The sequence below is a fragment of the Carettochelys insculpta genome, chromosome 1 (assembly GCF_033958435.1).
Source record: "Carettochelys insculpta isolate YL-2023 chromosome 1, ASM3395843v1, whole genome shotgun sequence".
Taxonomy (NCBI): domain Eukaryota; kingdom Metazoa; phylum Chordata; order Testudines; family Carettochelyidae; genus Carettochelys; species Carettochelys insculpta.
In genome coordinates, this window is record NC_134137.1 from 305,720,903 (window position 1) to 305,738,389 (window position 17,487).

The following is a 17,487-nucleotide window of genomic DNA, read 5'->3' on the forward strand; positions in this document are numbered from 1 at the left end:
CTCCTATGAGCCCAGTAAGCATTGGAAGGGTTGGTAATGCGCTAGATAATATTAACCTCCTATGGTCCAGCACATTCTCTCATTCAGCACTGGTCAGGTCCAAGGGTGCCAAACTACCAAGTTTCATCCTGGATTTACTGCTGATAAAGGCCAGCAATAAATGATCCCCGGGACAAAAGGGGGAGGAAATGGAAAAGGCATATGTCTAACCCCACAGGGCATCCTTGCACAGTACAATTCACACACAGTCCCTTGGTTAAGGCTATCAAAAGTCAAAATATATGCCGAAATGTTCAGATTTATGTGTAGCTTGGGAAACACTGGGTCTGGCTCTACACTAGGGAGCTTTTTCACCAGAACGGGCGTTCTGCCAACATAACTCATACCCCCAAGGCTGGGAAGTCTACTGCCACCCCTGCAAGAAGGAAACGTAGAATAGTGGTGATTGGAGACTCTCTTCTGAGGGGGACAGAGGCGCCCATCTGTTGCCCTGACATTTCATCTCGGGAGGTGTGCTGCCTGCCGGGGGCCCGTATCCGAGACGTTATGCAGGCATTGTTGAGGATTATCCGGCCCTCTGACTACTATCCCATGCTTCTCATCCATGTGGGCACTAATGATACTGCGAGGTGTGATGCTGAGCAGGTCAAGAGTGACTTCAGGGCTCTGGGGGCATGGGTCAGGGAGTTTGGGGCGCAGGTGGTATTCTCTTCAATTCTGCATGTCAGAGGTAGGGGCCCAGGCAGAGACAGGTGTATCCTAGAGGTGAATGCTTGGTTGCATAGATGGTGTCGCCGGGAAGGCTTTGGTTTCTTTGACCATGGGATCCTTTTCCGGGAAGGACTGCTAGGCAGAGATGGCGTTCACCTTTCGAGGAGGGGGAAGACCATATTCGGACACAGGCTGGCTAACCTAGTGAGGAGGGCTTTAAACTAGGTTCGACGGGGGCAGGGGAGCAAAGCCTGCAGGTAAGTGGACAGCATGAATACATGGGAGATGAATTTGAAATGGGAGGGAGTATGGGCTACACTGGGAGAGTAAAAAGAGGGCCAGGGCAAAACTGGGAGGCAAGACCAAATCAATGCCTGAGATGCCTATATACAAATGCAAGAAGTATGGGAAATAAGCAAGAAGAATTGGAAGTACTAATAAATGAATACAACTATGATATCGTTGGCATCACAGAAACTTGGTGGGATAATACTCATGATTGGAATGTTGGTATTGAAGGGTACAGCCTGCTTAGGAAGGACAGACAGGGAAAGAAGGGAGGAGGTGTTGCCTTGTATATTAAAAATGTACACAGTTGGACAGAGGTGGAGATGGACGTAGGAGATGGACGGGTTGAAAGTCTCTGGATTAGACTCGGAGTGAAAAACAAGGATGAGGTCCTACTAGGAGTCTACGACAGGCCCCCTAGCCAGGTGGAAGAGGTGGATGAGGCTTTCTTTAAACAGCTAACAAAATCATCCAGGGCCCAGAATTTGGTGGTGATGGGGGACTTCAACTATCCAGGTATATGTTGGGAAACTAATACAGCAGGGCACAGACTGTCCAATAAATTCTTGGATTGCATTGCAGACAACTTTTTATTCCAAAAGGTTGAAAAAGCTACCGGGGGGAAGCTGTTCTAGATTTAATTTTAACAAATAGGGAGGAAATTATTGAGAATTTGAAAGTGGAAGGATGCTTGGGTGAAAGTGATTGTGAAATCATAGAGTTCACAATTCTAAGGAAGGGTAGAAGGGAAAAAAGTACAATAGAGATAATGGATTTCAGGAAGGCAGATTTTGGTAAGCTCAGACAGCTGGTAGGTAAGGTCCCATGGGAAGCTAAACTGAGGGGGAAAACGGCTGAGGAGAGTTGGCAGTTTTTCAAAGGGACATTATTAAGGGCCCAAAAGCAAGCTATCCCACTGTGTAGGAAAGATAGAAAACACAGCAAAAGACCGCCTTGGCTTAACCAGGAGATCTTGCATAATCTCAAAATAGAAAAGGAATCTTATAAGAAATGGAAACTAGGACAAATTACAAAGGACGAATATAGGCAAACAACACGAGCATGCAGGAGCAAGATTAGAAAGGCTAAGGCACAAAATGAGCTCAAACTAGCTACAAGCATAAAGGGAAACAAGAAGGCTTTTTACAAATACATTGGTAACAAGAGGAAGACTAAGGAGAGTGTAGGGCCATTGGTCAGTGAGGAGGGAGGAACAGTAACAGGGAATTTGGAAATGGCAGAGATGTTTAATGATTTCTTTGTTTCGGTCTTCACTGAGAAATCTGAAGGAACGCCTGACATACAGAATGCTAGTGGAAAAGGGGTAGGCTTAGAAGTTGAAATAAGAAAAGAACAAATTAAAATTTACTTAGAAAAATTAGATGTCTGCAAATCACCAGGGCCTGATGAAATGCATCCTAGAATCCTCAAGGAGCTGACAGAAGAGGTATCTGAGCCTTTAGCAATCCTTTTAGTAAATCGTGGGAGACGGGAGAGATTCCAGAAGACTGGAAAAGGGCAAATATAGTACCCATTTATAAAAAGGGGAACAAGAATAACCCGGGAAACTACAGGCCAGTCAGCTTAACTTCTGTGCCAGGAAAGATAATGGAGCAGGTAATTAAAGAAATCATCTGCAAGCATTTGGAAGGTGGTAAGGTGCTAGGGAACAGCCAGCATGGTTTTGTTAAAAACAGATCATGTCAAACCAATCTAACAGCTTTCTTTGATAGAATAACGAGTCTTGTGGATAAGGGAGAAGCGGTGGATGTGGTATACCTAGACTTCAGTAAAGCATTTGACACGGTCTCACATAATATACTTATCAACAAACTATGCAAATACAACTTAGATGGGGCTACTATAAGGTGGGTGAACAACTGGCTGGATAACCGTACCCAGAGAGTAGTTATTAATGGTTTTCAATCCTGCTGGAAAAGTATAACTAGTGGGGTTCCGCAGGGGTCTGTTTTAGGACTGGTTCTGTTCAATATCTTCATTAACGATTTAGATATTGACATAGAAAGTACACTTATTAAGTTTGCGGATGATACCAAGCTGGGAGCGGTTGCAACTTCTTTGGAGGATAGGGTCATAATTCAAAAGGATCTGGATAAACTGGAGAAATGGGCTGAGGTAAACAGGAGGAAGCTTAATAAGGACAAATGCAAAGTGCTCCACTTAGGAAGAAACAATCAGTGTCACACATACAGAATGGGAAAGGACTGCCTAGTAATGAGTACAGCAGAAAGGGATCTGGGGGTTATAGTGGACCACAAGCTAAATATGAGTCAACAGTGTGATGCTGTTGCGAAAAAGGCAAACATGATTCTAGGATGCATTAACAGGTGTGTCGTGACCAAGACACGAGAAGTCATTCTCCCGCTCTACTCTGCGCTGGTTAGGACTCAGCTGGAGTATCGTGTCCAGTTCTGGTCACCGCAGTTCAGGAAGGATGTGGAGAAATTGGAGAGGCTCCAGAGGAGAGCAACAAGAATGATCAAAGGTCTAGAGAACATGACCTATGAAGAAAGGCTGAAAGAATTGGGCTTGTTTAGCTTGGAAAAGAGAAGATTGAGGGGAGACATGATAGCAGTTTTCAGGTATTTAAAAGGGTGTCATAAGACAGAGGGAGGGAACTTGTTCTTCCTTGCCTCTGAGGATAGAACAAGAGGCAATGGACTGAAATTGCAGCAGGGGAGGTTCAGGTTGGACATTAGGAAAAAGTTCCTAACTGTCAGGGTGATCAAACACTGGAACGAATTGCCAAGGGAGGTGGTAGAATCTCCATCACTGGAGCTATTTAAGAAGAGGTTAGATAGATGGCTTTCAGGGATGGTCTAGAAAATGCTTGGTCCTGCCATGAGGGCAGGGGGCTGGACTCGATGGCCTCTCGAGGTCCCTTCCAGTCCTACTCTTCTATGATTCTATGGTTCTATGATAACTCAGGGAGCGTCTACACACTTAAAGCATTCCATCGACAGAGTCTCGAGAGAACTCTTCATTTGCCTCAACAGCATTATGCCACAACAATTTGCGGCATAATAATCTCTCGACATAGTACGGTCAACAGAAGTACAGTGTAGCCATTTCTGTCGATAGAGTGGGCTTCCGGTTGCCCGGCAGCACTCTTTGCAGAGCTGCCATTCCACTTTCTGGTACCAGAGGGCAGAGCAGTCTGGCAGTTCTCTGTCCACAGAGCAAGTTGTATGTAGATATAATCTGTTAACAGCAGTTCTGTTGAGATTCCCCTGTGGACAGTAAGGCTGGGTCTACACGTGCCCCTTCTTTTTGAAAGGGGCATGTTAATGAGCGGGTTCAAAAGAAGCTAATGAGGCACTGTAATGAACATGCAGTGCCTCATTAGCATAATGGCAGCTGCAGCAATTCAAAAGTGCAGCTTTTCGAATCACACGTCGCCTGTGGAGATGGGACCTCCCGAAAGGACCCCCTCCCAGTTTTCAAAAGCCCTTCTTCCTATCTAGTGATCGGAAGAAAGGTTTTCAAAATCTTGGGCGGGGGGCTTTTGGAAGGTCCCGTCTCCAGTGGCAGCGCGTGATTTGACAAGCCGCCCTTTCGAATCACCAAGGCCGCCATTATGCTAATGAGGTGCTGCATATTCATTACAGCGTCTCATTAGCATCTTTCGAACCCACTCATTAACATGCCCCTTTCGAAAGGAAGGGGCACGTGTAGACCCAGGGTAACTTCTGTCGACGGATGCTTCTAGTGTGTACAGAAAAAAGGTACAGAAAAGACTATGCTTGTGTCAGATTACTCATAAATGGCTTGTATTCTGCAGTCTGCTACTCGGTTCAAAATTTGATTCTTTTATTTTGGGCAACCTATTATACAGATGGCATTTCCTAAGAGTTATGATAGTAGTTGCCATTTCCACAATATCTCAGAAAACAGGACAGGGAAACTTAGTAAATGATGATTTTTAATGGTCATCACTGTGTTTGTTCAACAGTGAAAAAAAATCCACAAAAGTAAAAGGGTGTGAATAGTCTGCAAACAAACTCCATCTAAAATTCTCAATTCAGATTTCAGTTTTGCACCCTTATTGCAAAGGCTAACAATCATGAATGACATGCCGAAACACCAATTGCCTCTGATTTCTGATAAGGGCCTGGTAAAACCTTTTATATATATTTGTTCCCCAATTCTAAAAGCTTAAAATTACAGCTAGATTTCTAAAATTTCCATTTCTACAACAGACTGTGGGAAGCACAAGCTGCTTTTTGGGGCCACCCTAGCACAGATGCCCTTCACAGGAATAACTGATAAAAACATTGGGTGAATCGGAGGAATAATTTAAAAGCAATTTCTTTTACAAAATAACAGTCTATTAATTATTTTTCCTCTGTTTGCGTCACAGTGGCTTATCTAATGGGTTGAGTCAGCAATTCATTTAAATGAATGAGGGAGCAGATCACAAAACACAAAGAACCAAACATATTTTCTGAATAGACGACTAAGTCTTTAAGGCATTTATAACTCAACTAAATAGAAATATAAAGACATTCCATACCTTGTAACAAGCATGGGGTTGTCATAGAAAACTTTTGGTGTTTTGAGGAATTGTGAAGAGGCTAATATCTAGCTGCTGTCCTATGAACTGTTTTTGATTCTTGGGTGTTATTATATCCCATGACACACTAAGGTATTAATACCACAAGGACCCCATAAGCTGCAAGTACAGCATTCCCACTGACATCCCTGATAGTTTTGCCCTTGAGGTCTTTCAGAATTGGGTCCTTTATAGCTCAGTGATGGTGGTAACTCTCAGCTGTAAAGAATTTATGGTCATAACTGGGGTATGATGACGTGAAAAGGCTCTTACCCAGCTGGGAAATTTTGTGTAGATATAATGAGAGCCACTCAAAGCATTCTCTTGCCCAAGCTTGACCCAAACTTTTTAAGCAATATGACTAAATTCATTTATAGAGTCTCTTCTCTATTTTTTTTGTATCTTCAAAAACCTGATTCCATCTGGGACCAGGATGGAAAGTAGTAAAATAGTGTTAGAATAGACATTTGCAAAATTTCTACAAATTTGCAGACCTCACAGGCAAGATTGATTGCAGCATAGAAAACAAGGCCAATTACTTGCTTCCTGGAGCCTCATGATGACATTTTAATCTAAACTGTAATTTAGAAAAATTATAGTTTGAGTCTTCATTGTTGGAAAGAAAAAATTCAAAACGTGAACCAAGACATGAACATGTAAACGATACAGTGATGTCTTCTTGTGTTTGCAGACTGCCAGAAACAATAGCTCTGGGAGTTATGAAATATCTGGGCCATTTATCCAACTCAAAACTGAAAGAGTTAGGAGAATGTAAAATAATTTGAGTTTGCTACCAAAATAAACCACACAGATATTGCAGTGCTGGCTGTATTCAGGAATCTCCTATATCGTTACATAAAACCTCAGTTGTTTTGAACACCTAAAGCTGCTACAGAATTTCCATGGAAGACACTGAGTTCAGGAATCTTGCAGCAGAATCTAAATCCAGCTTCCTGTAGAGTAGAATAATCCTTCTCTTATTCTGGAAGTGAGAGGCCAAGAAGGTATCTATGCCAGAAGAGGAGCAGCAGTTACTTGGGCACCCCACTAGAGTACATCAACACTCTGGAACTCTGTGAGCTCTTGCTGACATCATCTCAGTACAGTAGAGACTCAGTATTTAGGCCCTCCTTCTGGTGCTCCACCAGGGCTCTGCTGGGATGATGACAGCGGGGACACACACACATATAGATTCCTCTGCCTGAGTAGGTGAGGTTGACTCCTTTTGGGATAGACCTCTCTGCCTACACGGGCACAGGGGAAGAAGAAAGTCCCAACCTGTCCAAATGTTCTGTTATTGCAGTGGAGGATCCTTCCACTATTGTTCAAATTAAAGGAGAGTGAAGGTATGAGGATCAGGGGCCACACACGTGGGAGTGACTAGAGTTTGAGATGGCTTTAATCAGGCCATGCCTTCAGGGTGTGGTAGTTTGAATAAGGTTCCAATTAAATATTCACATGTTCCTATACTTTGGTGGACCATTTTATTTTCACTTGTTGCCATTAAATACCTTCAGCAGTGAAGACTTGTGCAATGTGCATTGTGAATTAAAAGTCTTTTGCAGCACGAGAGTAGAAATACCAATGTAGCTAAAACTTGGTGTAACTCCAGTGATGTATGAAAAATACCAGGATTAATTTGGCCCAATATCTGCAGGTTATCATATAGAAAACTAAGTGACTTGATTATTAACCTTAAACATTACTCCTCAATCCCACATTTTTATTTTTGAGCCTCTGTGTTGAAAACAAAGAATGCTAATAGAATTTAAGGTGAATCAAAGCCCCAGCACTTCCAGTGCTGTACATTTGCAAGGAAGTTAATTAGTCATAATTAAACAATTATCATGAAAACAGGATAATCTCATTTCTGTTTTAATAAAAAGAGGAAATAGATTTTTTACCTGAAGTTGGTCTTCTATAAAACATGGGACAAATTCTGCCCTCAACTACATCTGTGCAACTCGCTAAAGTTTGGTTAAATGAAGGTGTACAAGAATAACTAAGAGCAGAATTGGGGCCTCTCCACACAATACCTATCTTTAACACATTCAGTAATTTCCAGTGTTTAATGGAATATCCACCCTTTGATAAGCACAGATGACACCTAAAATTTCATTACCTGACATTCATGGTAATTTATTTATTTTTTTATTTCATGTGCTTTTTATTTATTTAATTATTTATTTAAATCTGTTGACAACTGCCAGAGGTGCAGCTGTCTTTGGTAGATTTTATTGATTATTTGATCTAACATTTAGGTCAGCCTCACAACTATACAATTAAAAAAAAAAGAATAAGTATTAGATAATAAACAATGGGCAACTAAAGTACTGGGCTATAGATTTATTTGAGAATTAAGCAACTGTTTTACTGTAATCCTTCCTTCCCAAGGCCCTTCTCTTATTCTTTTTTATCTGACATGTTCCATTGGAAACACTGTCTGGGCTTCTCCTCATGAACTAAAGATGTGTACAGTGGGAACCGATGCAATTACATTGTTGTGTTTTTGTTGGAAATAAAGCAAGGAGTGGGAAGTGTTATAATTCTAGCTACGATTGCAAGAGTTTGGTAATTTGCCATCTTCGGTTCACAATAGTGAATGTGAATGCGAGAATTAGATAAATCATTCCCACGTGTTCCTGTAAGTTTCCAATGAAAAACAAAAATGAGTTGCTGTTTGTTTAGGAGCGCACTCTATTGTAGGCTATTTCATAACTAAGGGGTGCAACTGAAAACTCAATGTTCACTACCATAGATGATGACCATTGTAGTTTCTTATTTTTACAACAGGACACACTGTTTATCTAGCACTGCAGACTGGGAAATGTTAAGTTTTAAAGAGCATCCACCGTAGCTAATGGACGTAGCTCAACTATTCCCAAAACACTACAGTGAAAAAAAACAAATATCCTTAATAGTCCAGTGCAATTAAATAATAATTTCTCAGTGCCTATGGAAGTTCAACCTTACCTTAGCATCCACTCCCCTTCACTTACCCAGTACAAATGAAAACCCTTACCAGTGGTCTGGGAATAGCAGTACCTGAAGTCCCATATAGGAAGAGAAATGGCAAGCAGGTTTTAGTAAATTGGCAACTATTTTATTAATTTAACCAGTATTGAAAATCTTACTCCAGACAGTGTGCTGAGGTGTAAATATTTTCCACGCAGTCCTTTATTTAATATTTACCCTAACTTCATGCATATTGCTATGAACTGGATGAAACCTTGCTTTGAGCTGAGTTAAAACCTTGTTCAAAAAGTCGTGTGAAGAGGACCTTCACTTAAGGTAGTTGAAAGAGATAGTTAAGGTGGAACATCTTAAACAATTCTAATAGCGTCCGCCTGCAAACTTAGCACCATGTACCAGAGGATTTTGTTAGGGACGTGTGGAAGTGTGCACATGTGTATTTATGTACGTATCTATAAGGGGAAAACACAGAACAGACAGACTGAGAGACAAAGAATGCCAAGTAATGGGCCTTTACACACAGTGTGATCCTAGGAAAATTTAGGGAAGAACTTAGTCTGGTGTGGGCTAAAGAAGCTTTGGGTTATAAACTAAGACATTGCTGCTCCTTTTGGTTCCTCCTGAGGTGGTGCAAGAATGGCTCCTCCAAGAATGGTACTGGCACATCCCTAACTCCACACAAAATAGCAGGGAATCTGCAGGCAGTAGCAACTTCCCTTATAACCCTTAACCCAGTGATCAAGAGAATCTCCCGGTGTGTGGGAGATGCCAGGTCAGCTCCCTCCTTTGCTTGGCAGAGGAGAAATGATTTGAACATGGGCTTCGCATCTCTCAGGCAAGTGGCACTAGGCTTTGATGGATTCTAATAGGGGTCTCTCTTAATCTCTCTTGTCGAGGCTGTTCCGCTGTTACTAAATTATTACATATGCATTGTGCCAGAGACTAAGAATTGCTCTACAGTCTAGTGCTTAGGGTATTCATATGGGAGTTGAGAAATCCATGTTCATTTCGGCTCACTAGGTAGAGGCATTCCCTGAACCACCATCTCTCGTATCTGAGGCTCTAGGGGCTCCAACATGAGACAAGTGCCTGAGCAATTAGACTGCAGCGTGACACAGTATCGGCGGTATCTAAAGGACATTACAGCACAAATGAAGACATCAGGGAAATTTAGGCACCTCCAAAGTTAGGCTGCAGCTAAACACAGTTTCTGAGGAGCTCAACAACACCTAAGGTTTGGACTTAAATCTTTTAAAATGGGAGTTGGACACATAAGTTATTTTGGGGAGCTGCACCTATGTTTCTCTAGAAATTGTTGCATAACCTCATAAAGAAGGCTGAATAATACTGAAAACATTTCATTATTTCATTGCATGTAATTTAAAATTTTTTCTCCCTTCTCTATCTTTGCAAGACAGTGAAGGTTAGTAAAATGCTATGGCCAAATTCACTGAATTTCAGAGATGGTGTAATTTACACCTATCTCCTTCTCCTCTCACTGTGCAAGAATCTGTAGGCTAAAGTAGCACCTGGACTATTTTAACTAACTGTACACCAGTTTACACCCTACTATTATTCTGAGACATACTGGAATCTGTGGACCAAGTTTAGAAGTGATTTGTAAAGTGCTGTTAGTTGCACATTTATAACTGTGTATGAGTCTGAGATGTTACATTTTAAAGAGGCTGGTAGAATGAAGATCACACCAGTTTAGGTTCCCCCACATTCACCAGTAGGGTATTTTTTTTCTTTGAAGAGAAGTGGGGATATCTGATGAGTCTGCATACCATGATGGTCAAGGGGAACAAATATGACAACACATAGGTTATGTCTACACTGGAAGCATCTGTCAACAAAAGTTACTGTTGACAGAGAAACCTCGACCGAATCTTCTTGAAAGATAGCTGCTAAACACAGCTTCCTCTGTTGACAGAGAACTGTCAGGCTGCACTGCGTTCTGGTGACAGAAAGCAGGATGGCAGCTTTGCAAACAGGGCTGCCCAGCAACTGGAAGCCCTCTCTGTCGACAGAAGTGTCTACAGTGTACTTCTGTCAACAGTGCTCTATCAACAGAGCGTTATGCCTCAAATTTTTGAGGGATAATACAAGTTGAGTCCCTCTAAGAAGGTGGATGGTCCACCTATACTCCAGGAAGAAGTAAGAAAACCTTTGAAATGCATGAAAAGAGGAAAAGCACCTAGTCCGGACAAACTTACGAGTGAGATGTTTGAAGCCTTAGAAGACTTTGGTATTGACATAATTACGAAACTTTTAAATTATATTTACAGTACAGGGCATGTCCCAGAAGACTTATCAAGATCTGTTTTTATTGCCTTGCCGAAGAAACCATGTGCAACTGAATGTGAACAGCACAGGACAATTAGTCTCATGACTCATGTGACCAAAATTCTTTTGAAGATTATTATGAACCGGATTCGAAATCAAATACAGTCTGAGATCTCTGATGAACAATGTGGATTTGTGAAAGACAGAGGTACTGCTAACACAATATACATTGTAAGGTCATTAATCGAAAGAGCACTGGAAATTCAAAAGGACATATATTTGTGCTTCATTGACTACGAGAAAGCATTTGACAGGGTAAAACATGAAGAAATGATGAAACTGTTGGAAGAAATGGATATAGATGGGAAGGATTTCAGAATAATTAAAAACATCTACTGGGAACAGACAGCAGCCATCAGGGTCAGAAAAAACCTTAGTAGATATGTGAAGATAAAACAAGGAGTGAGACAAGGTTGTGTTCTTTCACCTGATCCCTTTAATGTGTACAGTAAAAGAATAAAGCGTAAAATAGAAGGTCTTCCAGGATTACATATTGGAAGATGTAACATCAACAACCTGTTTTAATAGCAGAAAGTGAAAAAGATCTTCAGGAACTGGTTAACATTGTCAATAAATAAAGCAAGCTGAAGGGACTCAGGCTGAACATCTCGAAGACGGAAGTAAAGGTTATTACGAAGATGAAGGTACTGCCAACATGTGAGGTACTAACAAATGGAACAGTTCTTCATCAAGTGACTAAATTCAAGTATTTAGGATCCTATATTACATCCGATGGTAGGTGTTTAGCTGAAGTGAAATGCAGAATCGCTCAAACGAAAGCAGCATTTCAGAAAATGAGAAGCAGTCACACAAACAGATCTTTATCATTGGAGGTTAGGAAAAGAGTACTGCAATGTTATGTGGAACCAGGCCTTATGTATGGATGCGAATCATGGACTATCAGTAAACAAGCTGAGAAGTACGTCAAAGCCACAGAAATGTGGTTTTTAAGAAGGATGTTGTGCATCTCATGGACGACCAAAAGGACGAATGAGTCTGTCTTAAATGAAGCCAACAGCAAAACACTGTTAAACAGGATAACAACAAGGCAGGCAAAATTTATAGGCCATATAATTAGAAAGTCTGCACTTGAAAATTTAGTGACAGAGGAAAGTATAATGGAAAGTGAGGACGAGGTAGACAATGTGAGAAAATATTGGATAGTATCATTTCATGGTTGCATTGCCACAGTACTGTGGAGATGCTCCAAAGTACTCGTAATAGGCAGGGGTGGAGGGCCATGATCACCTACGCTAATCAGCATGGCACGAATGAATGAATGAACTGCCGAGGCAAATGCAGAGTTCTGTCGAGAATCCGTTGACAAAATGATCTACTGTAGACCCAGCCACAGAGTCTGTGCACAAAGGGTTCAAGGCTGCCAGCTGTAATAATCCTTTCAGCACATTCTAATTATTTTATTAACTCTGTAATGTAATATGTAATAAAATATAAGTATTAACCATTAGGACCTAATAGAACTTTCTCTTTTATATACCACACTCTAATAGCAACTATGATTCATTGCACACAACACATCAAGGGCTACTATGCAGTCACACTCCGCGTTGAAAGACAAATTTATATTCACACCCTAATGAAAGACCTTTGCAATCTACCAGCCCTACATCCGTATTAGTGTCACTCTGACCAAAGAAACTCTCTGTAATTATACAATATTCGCTATTCAGAGGTTACCGTCAGAAAACCCAGGTAAAGGAACAACTTACTTTTTACACATGGTACGATGTGAGAGCCTATCCCATGTGGTCCCTTATGTTGCTGCTGCTGCAGTCTTTCAGGGGGTTGCAGGATTATGTATAGAATTTTGCTGGGTTTCTGCTGAGTGATAATTTGCCTAGCACTTTACAAGGAAAGCAGTGCATATTTGCAGGAGTTGGGCATTTTTTCCACCAGACAGCAGTGTGTAAAAGCTGTTATTTTGGATGGTGATTTTTGTTTATCAACCCAATATTCTTTTGAGCCATTTTAGCAGCTAACAGGCATTCTTGAGAATTATGTGCAAACATTGTGATGGCCGGCTAAGAAAACTATAGTCTCAGAGAGGTAGCCATGTCAGTCTGCATCTTCACAAAATTAAAAAATGCAGTTCTGCAGTACCTTAAATACTAAGAATGTAATTTATTAGGTGACGCTTTCATGAGACAGACCCACTTCTTCAGCTCTGGAGACTACTGATAACTGACAGGAAAAGAATTTAAAACAAAGACAGCAAAAAAAAAAAAACAGATGAGTCAGCTAGATAGGGCAGAAGGAAGTGGGAAAAAGATGGGGAGGGGGAAAAAAAGCCTCTGCTAGTGAGAACATGCAAATACTCTGACCTGGCTTCACACACAGTCTTATTTACCATGTGCCCCCTGAGAGTGATTCTGCTGAATTTGTACATGCGGTTTTTCTCTCTCTGGTTCTATTTATACTCTACTATTAAATCATTGTTTACTATTTCAAAGATTTTGAGACCTGCAAAGCAAAGAATTCATGTGTATCTGCATTCATTACAGGGCCTGTCAGACAAATTCTGCTCTCAGTTCCACAGATGTGCCTCTGAAGCCACTCCAGCTAAGTCAGGGGAGATGTTCTTCTTAACACTGATGGGAGATTAGACGTTGGCTTTTTTAATTGTTTTCAGGCAAGATTTAACTTCAAATACAGTGGTCTTTGTTGACTGATGCACGTTGGAGATTACTCATAAAGCCAAATTCTGTTGACAAATGCACACCTGAATCGCTCCTTTAATAGTCCAAACATAGTTGGCTTTTTGATGCAGCATAACAAAAAGATAGCACATTTCCACATTGTAACAACATGCAATGAAATGTCAATACCATGTAGTAAATGGTAGTTTCACAAGCATTTGAGTGCAGAATTAGGTTCACATCTCTCTCTGTCTCTCTCTCTGTATATACATATAGGCTGTGTGTACACGCTAGCTCCCAACTTTGAAGGGAGCATGGTAAGTAGGGTTTTGGGAGATTACCAATGAAGTGCTCCGGTGCATATGCACCACTTCACGAAGCAAATTCTCCCCCACAGCAGCTTCGAAGTGGCAAACTTTGAAGTGCCGGCTTGCATGTAGCAGGCCTTTTGAGGAGTAAAGGGACTTTGAAGTAGCCCGGGCACTTAGAAGAACCCGCAGGTGAGCCGCGACTACATGCAAGCTGGCACTTCGAAGTTTGCCGCTTTGGAGTTGCCATTAGCTTAATGAAGTGCTGCATATGCATCACAGCACTTCATTAGCAATCTCCTGACACCCTACTTACCAGGCTCCCTTCAAAGTTGGGAGCTAGTGTAGACACAGCCATAGATACACACACATCTTCAGTATAGTAAATTGCATATGTCACTGAAATTTTTCCAGATCATGAATTACCATAATATGTAATTCATAAATAATGAGCAGTCCTGTAGCATCTTAAAGACTAAAAAAATTACTTATTAAGTAAGGAGCTTTCGTGGTTAAGACTCATCTCCTGAGATAATTTGTAAGTCTTTAAGATGCTACAGGACTGCTTTTTATTTGTGAAACTACAGATTAACACAGCTAGCCCTCTGGGCACAATCTGTGATCTTCACTCAGATCTTCAGAATCACATTAATGAATTAAATATTTATCTTATACATAATCAGCAGCATATTTAATTTAAATTGAAAAAGCCAGCTGGCAATTGCATATTAAAACAAATAAAAACTGCTCTGTGGCTTTTTTCCCCTCATAATTTTTGGAGCTCTGTTTTTAATTATAATTAACTAAAATAGTTTTATCATTCACCCACACTGGTTCTGAAGCTGTGTTTGATATAACATAATGAAACATCATCCCACTGCATCTACTCCAGCACATCTTTAATCTTTAGCCAGTTTTTATCTATGTGTGCTACTTGCTGACCAAAGATGCCAGCTGATTCTGCTTACTAACTCATTTCTCAGTTTACCAAATTTTCATTTTTAAAAGTTTAATTAACCCACAACTGAATCTAAAAATTGTCCAACAGGTGGCGTTAGAAACTTCATTGAACTCCAAACACTATTTCTGAGGCCAGCCATAATAGTAACTTCCCTTATTGTAGCTTCATTATTGTACAAAATGAAAAGCTCTTGCCCCTCAATTGCCAATGCCACGTATTGATATGAAAGTTGAGGCCTGGCAAAAATAACATTTTTTTGGATCTGCTAAATCAGATCCCACCTGAAACATGAGATTATAGCAGTTGGGTAACTTAAAGAGGTCCTTGTATAACATTGTTATACTGCGGTCAGTAGAGAAGAATTGGGAGAAGTCAATGAATGCTCACCCAGTTCACCCTTTGTGAATATTTGTAAGATTTTTTTAAATTATTTCCTTTGTTAATGTTTCTTTTGTGTCATATTTTGTAATGATTCCAATAAAATTCACTTTAAAATTTGAGGAAACAGTGAATTTTAAGCAGACTTGGCAAAATATTGGCAGAGTTTTTTAAATCTAAAAAAAGTATTCACACTGAAAATCTGGTTTTAAGGGTTAGATTATCCATCAGAAACATATTATGTGACCCTTGTATCCAATCAAAACAACTTGAATTTCAAATAGCAAATGCTCACAATAACCTGCCCTCATATGAGAAATGGCTGAATTAATTTCCTGGCAACTATTCAGAGATTAATTTTGAATAGCGCACAGTTTTTAGGAAACTTAGGTTTGTACACAACTTGGGAACAAACAAATAAAATCCACTAGCAATATAATTCATTTTGAACCATTCTATCAGTTCTTTATAATTATGAATTAAGTATAAGGCAAAATTAATTTATGTTAGTGATCTTACCTATAAATGAAAGGAGCTACTGTGGCAGTGTTTGGGTGACTATATTGCTGTTGTTGAGGAAGTTGGACAACCCCATTTCCTGTGGCTTGTCCACTGCTTGCAGCAATTGAAACAGAAAGTGCTGCAGAAGAACCAGGGGTCAGAGCTGGGTTAGATTCCTTTCCTTCAGAAGAAGCAAGACTACAAGAAGTGGATGCTCTCTCGTTAGCTTGTGATTTTGTTGTTGATTGGGACTGGTTTCCCTTTGTAGTCCTGAATTTTTCTGACTCTTTACTTCCAGCACACACAGATGAAGCACTCTGCTTTGCTGTTGGTACCTTTGATCCAGGTTTTGGTATCCCACTAGAGGAGGGTATTAAACTTTCCTTCTTGGCTGCTGTCATCTTGTTCCCCTTGGGGATCAAGCTTGCAATTTTTGAGGTCTTCTTTGTAGATGTTTCAGTGGCCTGGTCCTTCTCTTCCTTTACTGTTTTCTCAGTGCAAACTTTATTTTTGTCCCTGTTCTTTTCCTCTTTGTCCTTTGGCTGTATCAAAGACTTTTTATTGCTGAGATTTTTGCTTCCAGCTTTTGGAGGGGTTAGCTTAGGTGACGCTTTAGGACTGCTACTGGTGGAGCCACCACTATTTAGCCCAGTGCTAAAGCCATCCACTTCACCGCACTCTGAAAAGGTGTCATCCTCTCTTCCGCTGTCATTGGGTCCCAAGGTTGATGACAAAGGGGGTCTTAGAGCAGTCCTAGCATTAACCAGCTTGAACTTTTCCAGCATGGATTTCTGTCCTGATGAAGGGGGTTTCACTCCTTCAGAAAGGGGTGGCTTCAGCCTGTCTGAAGACGGAGTAGGGGAGGTGGCGGGACTAGGCTGCTTCACGGACAGCATGGTAGAGGTGGCACTGTGTTTGACATTCATGGATTTGCTGCGCCAAGGCTTGCTGGCACTTGGAGAGGGTATGGCAGAGACCGGCTGCTGCCCAGTGCTGGTGGGATGCTGCACGTTTCCATTCATGCCTGCAGATGAGTGAGGGCCTTTTGGTGAATCTGTTTTTAAAAAGAGAGAGAATCACATATTTTTCAAAGATAGCATTATTTTTTCTTTCCCCTCCTCTCAAATAATACTAAAATTGTGCCTTTAATAGCAATGGCAAGTGAGCTTCCGAAAACTGATGGAAAATGCAGTTTATATTAAACTTAGTTTCTACATGGAAGGCTACAATGAAGAATGTGGTTTGCAAACAAGAATGTTTTTCTTCTCTATCTGGTTGTTTTAGAGCATCTCTCTCTCACAGCTGAGGGAAACACCATGGCAGCATGTAAATCTCACTTATGAAACTAAAGCTCTGAATAATTAAAAGATTATACCTGTAGCTTAGTATTAGAACAAGAAGGCTCCTCAACCAAACATGTAATAGATGTCAGTAAATCAGTAAACACCTCAGACTGCAGAATAGACACACTAAGGGGAAATTGATACACTTCTGAAAGATAACACATGTTAAGATTTTCTTTTCTGGTTTCTGGGTAACACTACACTTAACACTGACTTGTACGGGGTTAGTGTTCTGGGAAATATTGTTTCTGATCCTACAGGAAAAAAAGTGTCCAGTACATAATCAACATTTCTTGGGGTCACTGCTCTGAAATTAAATTTTGGTCACAGTATTTCTTTCTGGAACTGATCACAAAGTTAGTTTACAGCAGATTTTCCAGGGCAGGATTAAATATAGCAGAGCACTTCACTGCTGACAGTACTTGATAGCTGTTGCAGCAGATGCTAG

At 40.7% G+C, this 17,487-nt stretch overlaps 1 protein-coding gene across 5 annotated transcripts in view; it reads right to left on the reverse strand.

Moving 5' to 3' along the window:
- NAV3 (neuron navigator 3) overlaps nt 1-17,487 on the reverse strand; it is a 407,330-nt gene that overhangs the window by 191,418 nt on the left and 198,425 nt on the right. For all 5 annotated transcript variants that reach the window (XM_075012496.1, XM_075012492.1, XM_075012483.1 and 2 more), the window contains exon 8: nt 15,715-16,750. In XM_075012496.1, coding sequence (XP_074868597.1) covers nt 15,715-16,750 — 1,036 coding nt within the window. The remainder of the gene's footprint in view (nt 1-15,714; nt 16,751-17,487) is intronic.